The sequence below is a fragment of the Trachurus japonicus genome, chromosome 6 (assembly GCF_045865225.1).
Source record: "Trachurus japonicus isolate A0001 chromosome 6, Traja_1.0".
Classification (NCBI taxonomy): domain Eukaryota; kingdom Metazoa; phylum Chordata; class Actinopteri; order Carangiformes; family Carangidae; genus Trachurus; species Trachurus japonicus.
In genome coordinates, this window is record NC_140912.1 from 30,577,280 (window position 1) to 30,594,483 (window position 17,204).

The 17,204-nt window shown below is 42.4% G+C and overlaps 2 protein-coding genes across 2 annotated transcripts in view; both read left to right on the forward strand.

Annotated features, from left to right (window-relative positions):
- LOC146986414 (uncharacterized) overlaps positions 1-17,204 on the forward strand; it is a 154,323-nt gene that overhangs the window by 110,820 nt on the left and 26,299 nt on the right. The window contains exons 6-7 of the mRNA XM_085780208.1: positions 3,894-4,067; positions 4,159-4,332. Coding sequence (XP_085636334.1) covers positions 3,894-4,067; positions 4,159-4,332 — 348 coding nt within the window. The remainder of the gene's footprint in view (positions 1-3,893; positions 4,068-4,158; positions 4,333-17,204) is intronic.
- On the forward strand, positions 1,382-3,464 carry LOC146986423 (uncharacterized). Its single transcript, XM_085780349.1, has 4 exons — positions 1,382-1,468; positions 1,603-1,828; positions 1,982-2,281; positions 3,454-3,464. Exons 1-4 carry the CDS (start codon positions 1,460-1,462, stop codon positions 3,462-3,464), a joined length of 546 nt encoding a protein of 181 aa, XP_085636475.1. The 5' UTR covers positions 1,382-1,459.

The window sequence follows — 17,204 nt, forward strand, 5'->3', positions numbered from 1 at the left end:
GTGTGTGTGAGCTGATGTGGATGTGACCTCAGCAGCATGGATCAGTGTGAGGACAGAGAGGAGGGAGCCCCTCCCTCTAAAACCACTCTGTGTGGGGGACATCAGGGCCAGACCAGAGGTCAAAGGTCAGAATTAAAACTGTCAGACTTTTTTTTCTCTAAAAGTCAGTAGTTGTTGTGTTTATTAAAAGATTGAATATATTTTTCATCAGTTTTTCTCCAACGTGCAGATTTATCAGTTGTGTTGTTGTTTCAGGATCCAGCAGCAGAGACCAGACTCTCCTGAACCCAGCTGTCTGTCTTTAAAGAGCAACATATCAATGGGCATAGGTGCTGATTTCAAAGGAGGATGTGGATCAGCTGATCCAATGTAAGACAAAACTAAATTTCAAAGCCTTTGACTTTGTGTTGAACGTTCTTCCTGTGGAGTCAAAAAGAGTTACAACACATTGACATTGTCCAGCTGCAGTAAAGAGTCCCTGTCTGACTGTCTGAGTCCCTGTAGCCCAATAGCAACAGGAAATGTGTCAGCACCTTCTACTTAAAACAGGAAATAACCACTGGGTTAAAATCATCTTTTCATTTGCTCTAAAAGTTCATGGTCTTGTTTCCACCTGGTAGAAGGAACATGGTGATGCTGGCTGCATCAAGTCGCCTCCTGGTGGCAGCTTTGAGGTGTGCAACAGGGCGAGGGGCCGATCAGTGATTTCTAGTGAGTTCAGAGTGACGTCAGACACAGAGAGCAGAGACAGAGGATCAGATCAGTTACAGGAGCTGAAGCAGAATCTCAGCAGCTGCTTTTTACAGGAGCAGACGAACAAACGTCCATAAATACTGAGAGAGAGAACGAGCAAAACACAGGTAAAGATAGAAACTTCAACTCATCTACAGAACAAAACAGAGATAAATTACATTTTCTGAGGTAAAAAAAAACAACAAACAAAATCATCATTGTTTACAGATTTTATCTGCAGGAATAAGGAAACAGATCAAACATGTTTTTTTTATTTTTTTTATAAAGGTTCATCTTTTTTGTGTTCATTTTTTTTTTTTGAAAACCTTAAACTATTTAACATCAGTTGTGTTGTTGTTTCAGGATCCAGCAGCAGAGACCAGACTCTCCTGAATCCAGCTGTCTGTCTTTAAAGAGCGACCGGTCAAAGTACGAGATATTGGACTTTAAAGGAGGACGTGGATCAGCTGATCAGATGTAAGCTGTCAAGTCAGATTCAGGTTATTGAAGAAATGAACCAGTTTGTATGACGTGTTGTTGGACCAGGTCTGAAATCAAAGTGTCTCTGTCTGTTGTGAACGTCCTCAGTGGACATATAAAGTCCATCTTGTATTATCTCTCTGTACTGATGTTCACTAGACACTGATTCCTCCACAGAGTGGACCAGGAGAGCTCAGAGGTTCCCAGTGGTCAGTCTGCCCAGCAGCATCAAACACACCTGGACTCCATGTTTATGGTGTGTACGTGTTCAACAGCTGCTGTTACATCTGTTGTGTTCACAATCATCTCCATGCTGCAGTTTGACACCAGTGGATTGTCAGTCTGTCAGGTTTTAGTTTGATGCTGTCACTCATAGAGTTTCTGTTCCAGCTGCTGGAGGAGAACATGGTCACTTTTGTGAAGAATGAGCTGAAGAAGATCCACAAGCTTCTGAGTCCAGATTACCCAGAATGCTCAGGGAGTCAGAGGGAGGATGAGGAGGTGATGGACAGTGAGGATGAAGAGCAGAGGAGCATCAGAGAGGCGTTAGTGAAGATCACAGTGAAGCTCCTGAGGAGCAGGAAGCAGGAGGAGCTGGCTGAGCGTCTGCAGAGCAGTAAGAGGATTTCTGTAAAGATTCAACTTGATGAACAAATGAGACATTCACTGACATCAACACATGGAGGGAAACATATTGATAAAAGTCGTTATTTAGAGGAATTAACATGTTATATTTGTTATAGGTCTGATTTCTTGTGTTTTCATTCAGAACATTTTGCTGTAGTTTGTGGACGTAAACTCAAATCTGCCCTGAAGAAGAAGTTCCAGTGTGTGTTTGAGGGGATCTCTAAAGCAGGAAACCAAACCCTTCTGAACCAGATCTACACAGAGCTCTACATCACTGAGGGAGGGGCTGGAGAGGTCAATGCTGAACATGAGGTCAGACAGATTGAAACAGCGTCCAGGAAACCAGACAGACCAGAAACAACCATCAGACAAGAAGACATCTTTAAAGCCCCACCAGGAAGAGACCGACCAATCAGAACCGTTATGACAAAGGGAGTGGCTGGTATTGGGAAAACAGTCTTAACACAGAAGTTCACTCTGGACTGGGCTGAAGACAAAACCAACCAGGACATATACTTCACATTTCCCTTCACCTTCAAAGAGCTGAATGTACTGAAAGAGAAAAAGTTCAGCTTGGTGGAACTTGTTCATCACTTCTTCTCTGAAACCAAAGAAGCAGGAATCTGCAGCTTTGATCAGTTCCAGGTCGTCTTCATCTTTGACGGTCTGGACGAGTGTCGACTTCCTCTGGACTTCCACAACACTGAGATCCTGACTGATGTGACAGAGTCCACCTCAGTGGACATGCTGCTGACCAACCTCATCAGGGGGAAACTTCTTCCCTCTGCTCGCCTCTGGATAACCACACGACCTGCAGCAGCCAATCAGATCCCTCCTGAGTGTGTTGACATGGTGACAGAGGTCAGAGGGTTCACTGACCCACAGAAGGAGGAGTACTTCAGGAAGAGGTTCAGAGATGAGCAGCAGGCCAGAGAGATCATCTCCCACATCAAGACATCACAAAGCCTCCACATCATGTGCCACACCCCAGTCTTCTGCTGGATCACTGCTACAGTTCTGGAGGAGCTGTTGAAGACCAGAAGGAGAGGAGAGCTGCCCAAGACCCTGACTGAGATGTACATCCACTTCCTGGTGGTTCATCTAAAACTGAAGAAGGTCAAGTATGATGGAGGAGCTGAGACAGATCCACACTGGAGTCCAGAGAGCAGGAAGATGATTGAGTCTCTGGGAAAACTGGCTTTTGAGCAGCTGCAGAAAGGAAACCTGATCTTCTATGAATCAGACCTGACAGAGTGTGGCATCGATATCAGAGCAGCCTCAGTGTACTCAGGAGTGTTCACACAGATCTTTAAAGAGGAGAGAGGCCTGTACCAGGACAAGGTGTTCTGCTTCGTCCATCTGAGTGTTCAGGAGTTTCTGGCTGCTCTTCATGTCCATCTGACCTTCATCAACTCTGGACTCAACCTGATGTCACAACAACAAACAACATCTCTGTGGTCTCAAGTGTTTGGAGACACATCTACACCTTTCTACCAGAGTGCTGTGGACGAGGCCTTACAGAGTCCAAATGGACACCTGGACTTGTTCCTCCGCTTCCTCCTGGGTCTTTCACTGAAGACCAATCAGACTCTCCTACGAGGTTTGATGACTCAGACAGGAAGTGACTCACGGCCCAATCAGAAAACTGCCCAGTACATCAAGAAGAAGATTGAAGAGACTCTTTCTGCAGAGAAAAGCATCAACCTGTTCCACTGCCTGAATGAACTCAATGATCGTTCTCTAGTGGAGGAGATCCAACAGTCCCTGAGATCAGGACGTCTTTCCACAGATGAACTGTCTCCTGGTCAATGGTCGGCTCTGGGCTTCATCTTACTGTCATCAGAAGAAGATCTGGATGAATTTGACCTGAGGAAATACTCTGCTTCAGAGGAGGCTCTTCTGAGGCTGCTTCCAGTGGTCAAAGCCTCCAACAAAGCTCTGTAAGTGTAGAGATAGTTGGATTTATCCATCATTATATAAGGACACGTTTGTGTTTTCAACAGGACAGAAAATAAATTCCTTTCTTCTTTAATTCCTCATGATCATCTCTTCAGACTGAGTGGCTGTAACCTCTCAGAGAGAAGCTGTGAAGCTCTGTCCTCAGTCCTCAGCTCCCAGTCCTCTAGTCTGAGACACCTGGACCTGAGTAACAACAACCTGCAGGACTCAGGAGTGAAGTTGCTGTCTGGTGGACTGGAGAGTCCACACTGTAGACTGGAGACTCTCAGGTGAGGATCCATCAAGCTGTTTATCTGATGACACTTGAACACATCACCAGGTGTTGACAGCGGTTTCCTGTGTGTTGTTGTGTGTGTTCAGTCTATCAGGATGTCTGGTCACAGAGGAAGGCTGTGCTTCTCTGGCCTCAGCTCTGAGCTCCAACCCCTCCCATCTGAGAGAGCTGGACCTGAGTAACAACAACCTGCAGGACTCAGGAGTGAAGCTGCTGTCTGGTGGACTGGAGAGTCCACACTGTAGACTGGAGACTCTCAGGTGAGGATCCATCAAGCTGTTTATCTGATGACACTTGAACACATCACCAGGTGTTGACAGTGGTTTCCTGTGTGTTGTTGTGTGTGTTCAGTCTATCAGGATGTCTGGTCACAGAGGAAGGCTGTGCTTCTCTGGCCTCAGCTCTGAGCTCCAACCCCTCCCATCTGAGAGAGCTGGACCTGAGCTACAATTATCCAGGAGCCTCAGGAGTGAAGCTGCTGTCTGCTGGACTGGAGGATCCAGACTGGAGACTGGACTCTCTCAGGTATGGAGAGGCTGCTGCAGCCACACACATTGTGTGATAGAGGAGGAGGAGCTGGAACATTTTCTATGTCCCCGTTCACACCTGATCACACCTGGTATTAACATCAGTCTCAGGTGTTTAATGCATTGATGACATCAGATCCGACCACTCAGACCATGTCCAGAAGTGATGTAGGCCACAGTGAAGCTCCACCCACTCCACTGACATCCTCTGTCACAGTCTGACTCGTCCCAACACAGTTTATACTGAAGCCAAAATCTTTGAGTTTTTCAAACATGAGCTGTGCAGCTTCCATCAGTCACAGTGATGAACTACTGGGATCAGGAGTTTCTCCTCATGATGCCTTCAGTGTCTCATCACGACTCACATGATGTGACTGATCTCAGAGAGTCAGTGTGTTGCAGCTGATCTGTGTGAAGAGCAGAGAAGAACAGAGTCATTGATCATGAGATCCTGATCCGTCCTGTCACTGTGATCAGATGGTTTCTATTAGAGTTCCTTCATCCACTCACTGCTGCTGTGGCCTCATTCTTCAGCTTCCTGTGGAGTTTTCTTCAAACAAGCACAAGTTGTGTTCACACTCTGTGTTTCTCACTAAACTCTCTGTTTCACTGACCTCTAACAAACGTGTTTAGTGTTTCCTTCCTTGTCGAACACTGAAACCATCCACTCTTCTTCTTCTGGCGGCAGTGGCTCAGGTGGTAGAGCGGCTCGTCCAATGATCAGAGGGTTGGCGGTTCGAATCCCGCTCTGTCCCGGGTTGCTGCCGTAGTGTCCTTGGGCAAGACACCTTACCCACCTTGCTCCTGATGGGTCGTGGTCAGCGCCTTGCATGGCAGCTACCGCCATCAGTGTGTGAATGTGTGTGTGAATGGGTGAATGTGATGTACTGTAAAGCGCTTTGGGTATCGTTCAGGTATAGTAAAGCGCTATATAAATACAAGACCATTTACCATTCTTCTTTGTCTCCTCCTGCTCTGTATCATCACTAGATAAAGACTCCAGCTCCTTCTTCTCTGTGCTCAGTGTTCATCCATACATACAAGCCTCCATGTGAACACAGTGATAAAACTGTGTGTGTGTGTGTGTGTGTGTGTGTGTGTGTGTGTGTGTGTGTGTGTGTGTGTGTGTGTGTGTGTGTGTGTGTGTGTGTGTGTGTGAGAGAGAGAGCCATGTAATGTCCATGTGTGCATGCTGACGTGCTGCTCTGACCCCCCTCCTCCTTTCAGGGTGGAGCCTGCTGGAGTCCGATGGTTGACACCAGGTCCATGGAGGTGTAAGTGTGTTTTTACTTTGGCAGCACATTCATCCATCTTCACACTGTCACATCACTGATGTCATGAGTCTTCATCAAACTGTCAACAACTGATCACATGATCAATAACTGCCGTTGTGTCTTGTTCTCTCCATCAGATTCCTGTCGACTCACAATCGACACAAACACAGTGAACACAAAGATCAAACTGTCTGACAACAACAAGAAGGCGACACTTATGAAGGAGCATCAGTCATATCCTGATCATCCAGACAGATTTGACGGGTGTTGTCAGCTGCTGTGTTCAACTGGTCTGACTGGTCGCTGTTACTGGGAGGTCGAGTGCAGAGGATGGGTTCATATATCAGTGAGTTACAGAGGAATCAGCAGGAAAGGAGACAGTAGAGACTGTTGGTTTGGATGGAACGATCAGTCCTGGAGTCTGGAGTGCTCTGATGGTTGTTACTACGTCAGGCACAATGACAGACCGACAGACATCACCTACTCCTCCCCCTCCTCCTCCTCCTCTTCCTCTGCCTCTAACAGAGTAGCAGTGTATGTGGACTGTCCTGCTGGCTCTCTGTCCTTCTACAGAGTCTCCTCTGACTCACTGATCCACATCTACACCTTCAACACCACCTTCACTCAACCTCTGTATCCTGGGTTTGGACTCTGGTTATATGGTTCCTCAGTGTCTCTGTGTTGAGTGAATCAGAGTATCTTCTTGTCACAGAAACCTTCTCACTGTTGAACAGACAGTTCAGTCTCTACATGTCTGTCTCTGTCTCTCACTCACGTTTTCACATTTGTGGATTAAATCAGTTGATTTTTTTCAAATTCTTCTCAATAATTCTTGTAAACTTCTTCCTCTTCCTTTAACACTAGAAGTGCCAGAATTCCAAACCTACTAGAACAGCCATAAGCGGTCAAAATGACCGTTTGATTCAAAACCCTGTCATCTCTCACAAAAAATACTAAGTTGAAAAATTAATTAATGAATTGTGTTGTGATATCTTTTTTAAACAACATAACACCAACACATATATTTCAAAAAGGTAATAACTTAAAGTAATTCACATTACAACAAAGAACAAACTCTGTCGCCTGGAACAAACTAACGATATGATCAGAAACTTGTCACAGGGTGACAGGTTGAGAGTGTGTGGGTGTGTCTGCCTGTGTAACTGCAGCACTAATTACCTGATGCTTTGCACGTGTGTAATTGAGCAGCGCTGGGGGGAGGGCTGTGGGTGCTTCACTCTTTTTCATTCAGGAGCAGCAAGCGGTGAGCAGGCCAGCGTGGAGCAGCTCAGCTGACACGGACGAGGGACACAGGCAGGAACGCCAGGAAGGATCGAGTGCAACCTGACGGTCATCACGGCTGGAGACGAGTGAGTCTACCTGAGAGCACTTAACGCGGCTGTGGAGCGACAGGAATCGCCACTGCACAGAGGGAGGACGCCATCGGCACGCCAGGCCGACCAAGAGGACGCACAGTGCGAGAGAGGGAAGCCGTGGGGGACAGTGGAAGGGTGGGGACGCGTTCCACCCTTCCTCCAGCTAAGTACCCTTTCTATCCCTCTCTTAGCCGAGGAATCCTATAGCAGCAATTGCATGAACAGGCTCAATAGTTTGGATGGGGATTATTTTGAGTTGCAGTGAAATTGATTTCTTTAACCTTTGATTACTTTATTTGTTTTGACCCACCCTGTGTTGGCTTTTGTTTATTTGGTTGAAGTATTAATTATTCCCTCCCCACCAAAACTGTTTGATGCCTTATAAGCCAAATCAGCTGAAGACTGATGGACACATCCTGACGGTTACCTTGTGTTCTCCTTTCTCTTCCTAAAGTGACTGACTGCCAGTGGTATTGAGGCCTGCTACCCAAGAGCTCAACACGTCCCTCACCCAGGAGTAAAACACACTGGACTCTTTTATATGGACTCTTAACAGTATCTTTTTATTTTATTGATTGTTGTAATAAAATACATTTTTTTAGAAGAAACTCCCCTCTGGTCTCTGTTGGTTGTGGTGGTCACTCCCCTCAGAAAACATTGTGGTCTTGCACCCTGTCTCAGTCACTCCACTCGGTGACAAACTCTTTCAAGTATGCGGACTGTCTGTGAAGACTGACGGGAGTGACGCAGACTTCATCCTCTGCTTCAGAGAGGGACAGCCTTGCACTGTCGGACCTATGGGTTTCTGCTCCGTGCACCGTGTCCGTAACCCGGTCGGAACCGGACGGACTGGAGCACACGACGTGAAAATGCTCTCACGTGATGACAGACAGGTGAAAATGGCGTTCTAGTGTGGTTGCTCACCAGATCGGAGAATTTCCATCTCAAAACAGGTCAAAGTAAAGCAACAAATTAATAAGAACGGAGTGGAAAGTTAAAATTAAAACGGATGTCTCAAGAGCGTGTAACAATAACGAGAAGCAAAGCAAGGATTTTGAAGAACAGCGACATGAAGCCTGCGGAGACACACCTGCCTGTGAGTGATACAGATGAGGAGGCTCCTGCGTGGGCAAAAAGTTTGATCACCGCTTTCCAAAGCCATCAAGACTCGGTGAATACTAAACTTGAGGAGATCAACTCTTCAATCAAATCCCTGTCCAAGGAATTTCACGCAGTGAAGCACAGGGTCACAAACGCAGAACAACGCATAAGCGCTCTGGAAGATGATCTGGGAAATGAGAACACGCTGGTGAAAGAGCTATCCAAAAAAGTATCATCGCTTTGCCAACGGGTTGACGGCCTTGAGTCGCGCAGCAGAAGAAATAATATCAGGATTATTGGCCTGAAAGAAGGAATAGAGGCGGACGATCTGTCTGGGCTGCTGGGCCGTGTACTCCAGTACATACAGGGTGAGGGTGAGCCTACACCTGAAGTGGACCGGGCTCACCGAGCTCTTCGGCCACGTCCAAACCCGGAGGATCCACCTCGTAACATCATCGTGCGCCTTCTAAGATGGGGAGACAGGCAGAAGATACTGGCGGCTGTGAGGAAGAAAAAATCTCTCTCCTGGCAAGGTCAAGCTTTTTTTATTCGACAAGATCTTTCCACAGATATAATAATATAATGACATAATTGAAGATCTGAAGAAGAGGAGGATAAGGGTCGGCATATTACATCCTGCCAGGCTGGTACTCACCATCGATGGAGAAAAGATTATTTACAACACACCCGAGGTGGCACGGAAGGAGCTGCAGAAACGTCTGCAGGGGAAAAGCTCTCCAGGTACCAGCTCACCTGCAGCCGACCTATGAAGAGAAGGACACTCGTACAGTGAGTCTGTGTCCTTGACAAACTGTCAAATCTTCTGGACCTCTTTTTTTTCTTCTTTTTTTTGCCCCTTCTGATTTTTGTTGCTGTTGCTGTTGTTATGACAGAGATAATAAATAATTTGAATGAATTAGGCCTAATTATAAGCGGCAGATTATTATTCTTTATTTATTTTAATTTTTTTTCTCTTGTAATTAGGCTACTGAGGGCCCCCCTTTAAGTTCGATGGCTGTTTTGAATTTGAAGAAAGGGAAAAAAAAAAAAAAAAAAAGGCGAGTAGCGATTTCACCTTATTTTCTATCATATTTTTGTAGGGGTATCCCTCCCTGAAATCGAAATCCCTACTAACTGAGATTTTGGACATGATCTGGTTAAGCAATCATACTAAGCCTACACCCGACTATCGCGGACTGAAGATGAGACTCCGCCTCATCTTATTGTTAATGATGTGTAACCCGCCTACTGTGGGTTTTGTTTACTCGTTTGTTTGTTTGTTTAGATGTTTTTTGTTATGTTCTGTGGGCTTTTGTGTGTGTACCCCCTCCCATTCGCAGTGCATAGCCTACGTATTAACTCAAAGAGGAAGAAGGACCCTATGCAGGGCTTCTTCCTCACCAAATGTTTTAAATGGTTCTGAATAAATTTAAAGTAATTTCATGGAACATAAATGGAATACAAAATCATGTGAAAAGATTCAAAGTCTTATCTCATTTAAAATCTCTTGATTGTGACATAGCACTATTACAAGAAACACATCTCTCTAAAGAAGAGTCTTTAAAGTTAAAACAACGCTGGGTGGGACAAATTTTCTTTTCTCCAGGTACAGGGGCCTACAAAGGGGTTTGCATTCTCATCTCCAAAAAAATATCATTTACTGCCTTGGATGTGATTGCAGACAAAGAGGGACGATGGGTGATAGTCTCAGGAGAACTGGAGAATAACAAAATAAATATTATGAATCTGTATGCCCCAAATTTTTTGTCATCAATAAATATATTGTTAACTCAATTTAAAGATATACCATTACTAGTGGGAGGTGATTTTAACCTGGTGAGCAACGCAGCAGTTGATCGCTCAAGTCCTCCCCTACCAGCTGATAAATCTCTTTCCCGAGCCTTCAAAGAGCTATTACAAACACACTCCATAATTTATGTGTGGCGCCTATTTAACATGAATTCAAGAGAATATACATTTTATTCAAAGACGCATAACTCCTATTCTCGCATTGACTATCTCCTTTTGTCAAATGCTCTATTGGAAAATGTTTTAGACTCTACAATTCATAGCTTCCTCATTTCAGACCATGCTCCAATTTCAATAACTTTTTGTCCTACGAGTGAGAAGAAATTAAAGCATAAACAGTTGAGTTTTAATAACTCACTGTTAAGAGATGATGTATTTGTCAGGCTAATTAAAAAAAATATTAAAGAATTTGTGGAAATTAATATGAATCCAATAACCCCTATTTCAACAATCTGGGAAGCATTTAAAGCAACCTGTAGGGGCTGGATTATTAGCTATGCATCATATAAAAATAAGGAGAAACTGAGGAAGAAAACTGAATTGTTATCAAAGCTTAAAGATCAGGAGTCTAAACATATGAGAGATCCAATGAGCACTTCTTTAAAACAAGAATTATTTTTGACAAAGGCTGAGGCACAAGCAATGTTACAGGAGGAGTCTACTTTTTCATTATATAAACTGAGAAGGACATTATGAAAACGGGGAAAAGGCAGGGAAAATGTTAGCGTATCAATTGAAAAAACACAAACACTCTATTTATTCTCTAAGGGATACCAATGGTATGATCATTAAGGATCAGGAGACTATTAATGATACCTTTAGGAGCAATTTTACATGCTTGTACAAATCTGAATATAATGTCAAACAACATGACTTAAATAATTTCTTCAATAATCTATCCTTGCCAAAATTGAAGGAAGAAGATAAAGAAAATTTGGAAGCTCCCATTTCAGAAGAAGAAATTCATGATACAATTAAATATTTAGCAAATGGTAAAGCACCGGGTAATGATGGTTATTCTGGGGAATTCTATAAATGTTTTTCAAGAGATATTATGCCTTTGCTTCTTTGCTTGTATAATAATGCTGTAGAGGAACAGGTTATGCCACCAACAATGCGAACAGCCATCATATCATTGTTGCCAAAACCTGGTAAGGACCACACAGATGTTAAAAATTACAGACCAATAAGTTTGCTTAACAATGATTATAAAATCTTTGCAAAATTGTTAGCAAAACGGTTAGAAAAAGTGGTTCCATATTTAATTCATGTAGATCAAGCTGGCTTTATCTCGGGGTGGCTCTCAGCCAACAACATGAGAAGGCTCCTACAAATCATGCAAAATGCCCCCCAGAACTTGATGTACTGCTGTCTGCTGCCTTTGATCAGCAGGCAGCGGCCAGCAGTACATCAAGTTCTGCCCGTTAGCGGGCCGGTACCGGAGGGGCCAGATGACGCGAGGCAGAAGACGAGTGCTGCGTCACCGGCAGCGGCACCTCCCGCTGCAAAGAAAGCACGCCGCTTTTTTTTTTTTTTTTTTTCGGGCCGGGCCGGGTTCAGGTAGATAATTAATGCTGGTGTGTCGGGCTCTGTCGGGTCCGGGCTTCATAACCCGCGGATCAGGTCGGCTCGGGTTGTAACTTTCACGCCCGTTGAGAACTCTAACGAGGCCTAATATCACGAAGCTAAAAGTCTCTGAGCCACCAGCGTCACTGAGGAGAAAAACACATTTTAAACAAATTCACTGTTCATGTTCTACTTTACAGGCTGTTTGTGAGCTGGTCACAGGTAAACAGACACAACAATAAACACAACTGGAAACAAACTTAATGTTGTATAGACGGTGAATATAATTACGTAATTACATGTGATTTATTTTTCGTTGTGGTTTTACCGAATCAAATAAAACAATTTGAATGAGTTTTATGTGCATTTCCTGCTGATGTAGAGCAGCACAAAAAACATAAACTACTCATCCTACCAGCTAATGATTTTTCTGTTACCATGACGCTAAATTCATTAATAACCTGATCTCTGTCCTGTCCTAAATGTGATCAATGAATAAAATAAATAAAAATGTGATTTAAAAAATCTGTATAAAAAATTAATTAATAAACAAACATTGTGTGTCATGTACAGGTTTACATTTATTACTGAATTAATTTGAGATACATTTCCTGGCAGTTTTTTATTCATGTAAGGATTTATTTATTCATCAAATTTTGACAAAAATGGCTCTCCATAGGTGTTGATGTTTTATTCTGAAATTGTTCACTTCTACCAATGTGCGACCTTTACTTTGAAGGTAAATAGTCCCCATTTCTGACTCTCCACTTCCTGGTTTATTTTTCATTACAAGTCCCTCATTACAAGTCCAGAGCCTTCAATGGACGTAAGGACATGCACACACACACAGAGTTCACCTGCCGATCACGCTGTGCATCGACCTGCAGGCGCTGCTGTCTGCAGTGGTTTTCAGACTTTTTTCTGCTCATGGCCTCCAAAGGTGGAGTCTGTAAAATAATGTCTAAAGCCCTTGTGTGCACTCACATCAAATTGTAAACATTGATTGGTTGGAGAAAAAATTAATCCAGAGGGGAGGATGAGTGTCTCTGCTGTTGTGTGCAGTTTCTTATGCACACAACAGTAACACACTAACACATTGTCAGATTTACCTGTTGTTCCTGTGCGTTTTACCTCTGCTACTTGTTGCTTATTGGTTCTCTGTTCTAGTGAACCTAATCTTTTGATGTGCTGGTCTACATGATAATAATGCATAACTAGAGGCAAATGCATCTCTTTCTAGACTAGAGCTGAGGACAGATTGGGGCTTTTGACGTTTGTATTATTCTTATGATCTTTGTGATGTCATCTTCAGCCATGAGGCATCTCACACCAAACAGCTTTTTACACACGACCTGCAGCTCACAGAAGAAACTAATAGGAAAACACCTTGTCACACTGACATCACACCAACATTAAACTGACACCTTTCATTAGTTGTTAGTGTCTCAGCTGAATGTGAAAATGTCACAAAATGGACAGGATATAAATATTTGTTTTAGATGCTGAATGTGGAGTCAGTGACGTTTTCTGTCAACAATGAATCAGAAATGAATTTGTCCTGAAAAGAGACCAAACACTGCACTCACCTGTAAACTGTGTGTCGAGACAGAAGTGCTGCAGGTCAGTGAAGCAGCCACCATGCACACACACACACACACACACAACACAGGAAGTGTGTTCTCAGCGTCACTCTCATTGGGATTTATTTAGTCTTTCCTCCTCCAGCAGCGTCTCATAATGAGCTTCCTTCACTGTTGGTTTGGCTGCTGCAGATGGAGTCATGGAGTCGGTGGACTGGCTGTAACTCATCAGGGAGGCAGCAGATCCATAGATGGACTTTACCTGGTGGTGGTGGTGGAGCAGCTGATGAAGGTGGTGCCCTCCCTGTCTCTCATTGGTCAGTGATCGCTCTGCTGTGGGCAACACTGATGGTTTCTGTGCTCACTGATTCACACGTCGACTCGTCTTCTTGTGTCACTGGAAGGTGACAGGAAGTTTCACATTTCAAAAATAAATTTGGATTAATTCTTCCGTACCTCTCTGAGGTTCTTCTATGAGAGCTCAGATCTGACTCGGTGGTTTATGTCTTCACTTCATCTCTTGCTGTGTGTATGTGGAGTTTCCATTGCTCACACATTCTCCTTCATCTTGACCTTTTCACCTTTTGAGTACACACATTGTCTCCATGGTGACCAGAGCACATCTCTCTGAAACTTGGAGATCAGTTAGACTTGATTATTTCATTCCAGTGGTTTCCTCCTGATGTATCTACTTGTATTAAACCCCCTGCTGGACAATAAGTGACATCACAGCACTATTATAGCTGTTAGACTACCAATAACTGTTTATAATAATAATTATCTGATTCATTCAAAGTTATCCACTGAGTGTTTTATGTCAGTGATAGATGATTGTCATAGTATATGGTTCATTTCACCTGGGAACATGTTATATGTTGTTACTGTAGCTTACCTTCCTTATGTTACTTTGACCATAATATTTCTGTAATATTGTGTGTGTGATGAACAGGAAATTCTTTGATACTTCAGTTCGGACACATGTCAGCATTTTGTACTTGTATGTGATAGTTTCTCTTCCTGACTGAAGTTAACCACCTGTTCATCAGTCCACAACAAACACATTACATTACACATTATTTAATGTCTTAAACGTTTAAAAGTTTCCTTCAGTCCACATACTCTTTTTTTAAGTATATATTTTGGGCTTTTATTGCCTTTTATTGATAGGATAGTCGAAAGAGAGAGTGAGCTAAACGCCACCCCTAGTCCACATACACTTTAAATACATGTTACAGGAGCAGCTCATTAGTTTGGCTGTTAAAGACTACATGTGGCTGAGTTTAACAGAAATCAGGCGTTTTTGTTTTTTTTACACTAATTCTACTTTAACGATATACAATGACATGACTGAATAAATATGAAAGAGTTTATGATAGGCTACTTACCACCAATCTGACTGTAGCAGATAAATGTGGAGAACAGTGAAAAATAGACTGAAGTCTACACAATGTTACAGGAAATATATAGAACTGCAAGCAGATGTGCTATGTGAATATGTGTCAGCATAAAAAGGTCAGAAAGTAAGGCTCTCGTACTAATTTCATCTGACGAGTTGTAGTCCGTTACATACAATATTCACGTGTTAGAAAAAAAGGAAACAGTTTCAACTAAATACTGATTCCTGATTAAAAGAAACGAACCACAATATCAGTGACTGTAGATTTAACACGTCTTACTTTACTGAACATTATCTTTGTTGTTTGTCAGTGTTGTCATTTATGAAAATCCATGGTCCAAAGCCCCATGTGGTTCCTGTAAAAGTCTCATTACTCATCCATTTAATCCACTAGCATAGCATTCATTAAAACGTAGCATCAAATCCAGAACGCCGTTCGCTCAGCCCAGTGGCATGATGGGAGTTACACTACTGATATATTCAGTGGGCCACATAACACGGAGGTCACCCCGAAAGTCAGCAGCTTTGTCAGTTTATGCAACAGGCGAGCAGCTCTGATAGTTGTTATAATAAAAACTCTTATAATCTCTGACATGGTCGCTGCTCTTCAACAGACTCTACTGTGCATCATTAACAGTAGTGAATAGTGAACTCACCTCTCTCTGCTGCTCTGTTGGCTCCTTACATCCTTTGTTGCATCCGTGTGTATCAGGGACAATCTCACTTCTCTTACATCAGATCGAACATCCTGTCGTCACGGCGATAATGATACTAGCTGTCATATGTAGTTTTTGATTGAAGATGATTGGCTGGCTCCTACATTGACGCATAAGGTTCTCCTCTAACTACTATACTCATGTAGTTTGTAGGTTACAGTTATTATGGTTATTCAACAGTGGACTGACTGTGTTCCCAGTCGTGTTGCTCAGACTAGAGCCAGAAATCACTGAACTCTGAAACACAGTGACGTGAGCCTGCAGTCCAGCCTGGTCATGTGACCTTCTACCTGAACACAGCACTTTCATATGAGTGTTCATTCATGTTCATGCCCTGACCCCTTGTGGTTGTTAGGTGGCACTACGTTACATTGATAATGATGTAATATGAACAGGTGAGTGTTAAATGTTGACTGTTTCAGGTCTGAGTCTCATCAGATAATCAATCATTGATCATTATTTTAAAACATCAGTCTGTGATTTATTTTAAATCAAAAGAGAATAGGAGGTTTTTGGTGTCACAATCAAGAAATGCAATTCAATAGAAAATGGGCCCTCTTTGTTTTGTTTTATTTTTTAACATTATTTATTTTAAAACCAAAAACCATATTCATATGGATATCTGATTTTTCATTCTAAACCAAAGACTAGAAACAAAATGATTTGGTCAATTTGTTTTTAACAGAAAGAAAGAAAAGAAAAAAAAGAATAAATGTTCAAATTCGCGTTTTCTAATTTTTCCCCTTTTCCCTTTAATTTTTAATTTAACTGTTATTTATACAGGTACTCTCACTGAGACATGGTGTCTCATTTGCATTCTCATTTGACAGAGACAGTAGCTCAGGGCACAGACAAGAAAAGGATATGAAGAGTGAAAAAATCTAAATAAAAGCCAAATAAAAGATACTGTCAAACACCACTCAAGCCGAGTGAACACACGAGCCTCCCACAATGGCGACTGCATTGTCCCCAAGTGTACAACATCATTTGGACAGTCTGCCTTTTCAATAAAAGGGGTTAACCTATGGAACACTTTACCCACTCACCTGAAACTGGAGACTGACACAAACTCGTTTAACAGAGGACTAAAAGCATGGTTAAAAGCAAAACAACAATGCTCACATGTATAAATATGGACTTTTTTTATTGTTACTATTTTTACTGTTACGATCATGATTCTGTTTACTCAATCTCCTCTCGTTGATCTTGTGTTCTGTATTTTTTAGTATGTTACTGTCATGATGTAGTGTCATGCACTTGGTTTTATCTCATACTGTTGATAATATGTTCTGTATTTTTAGATTAGCCGCCTATGGACTGGTGTTGAAAATTAGCACTTGTGCTAAACACACTCAAGCAAAGCATCTGGTCTGTCCACTGGAACAGTCTTAATGTATTTGTGATGTCCATATCAAATAAATAAACATAACATAACATAACACCAAAGATGCCCCATTTTGAACGTTTTTGTTTTTTATTCTGATGCCAAAAGCAATACTTTTATTCTCTACTCCTCTAAATACCCCATGGGGGTATTATTTTTTTGAAAAATTATGGCTTTTAATAGAGATTCTCCATATTCAACCTTTAACTAATGCTTAATAATGTGATAATAATAATAGTGGATTACATTTAGCGCATTTCTATCGTTACCTGATGAATTATTGATTATCAGATGATGCCCAGACCATTTCAGTTTCAGAAACCCATCAACTGTGTAGTCTTTATAAGTTGATAAACTTAATATTAATAGGTTAATACTCACTGTTGTGTTTCAGTGTTGGTGG

What these genes read in the sequence shown, in the direction of transcription:
- LOC146986423 (XM_085780349.1), top strand. An exon ending in GGCTGAGCGTCTGCAGAGCA is followed by an intron (nt 1,829 to 1,981) that starts GTAAGAGGATTT and finishes GTTTTCATTCAG; the next exon opens with AACATTTTGCTGTAGTTTGT.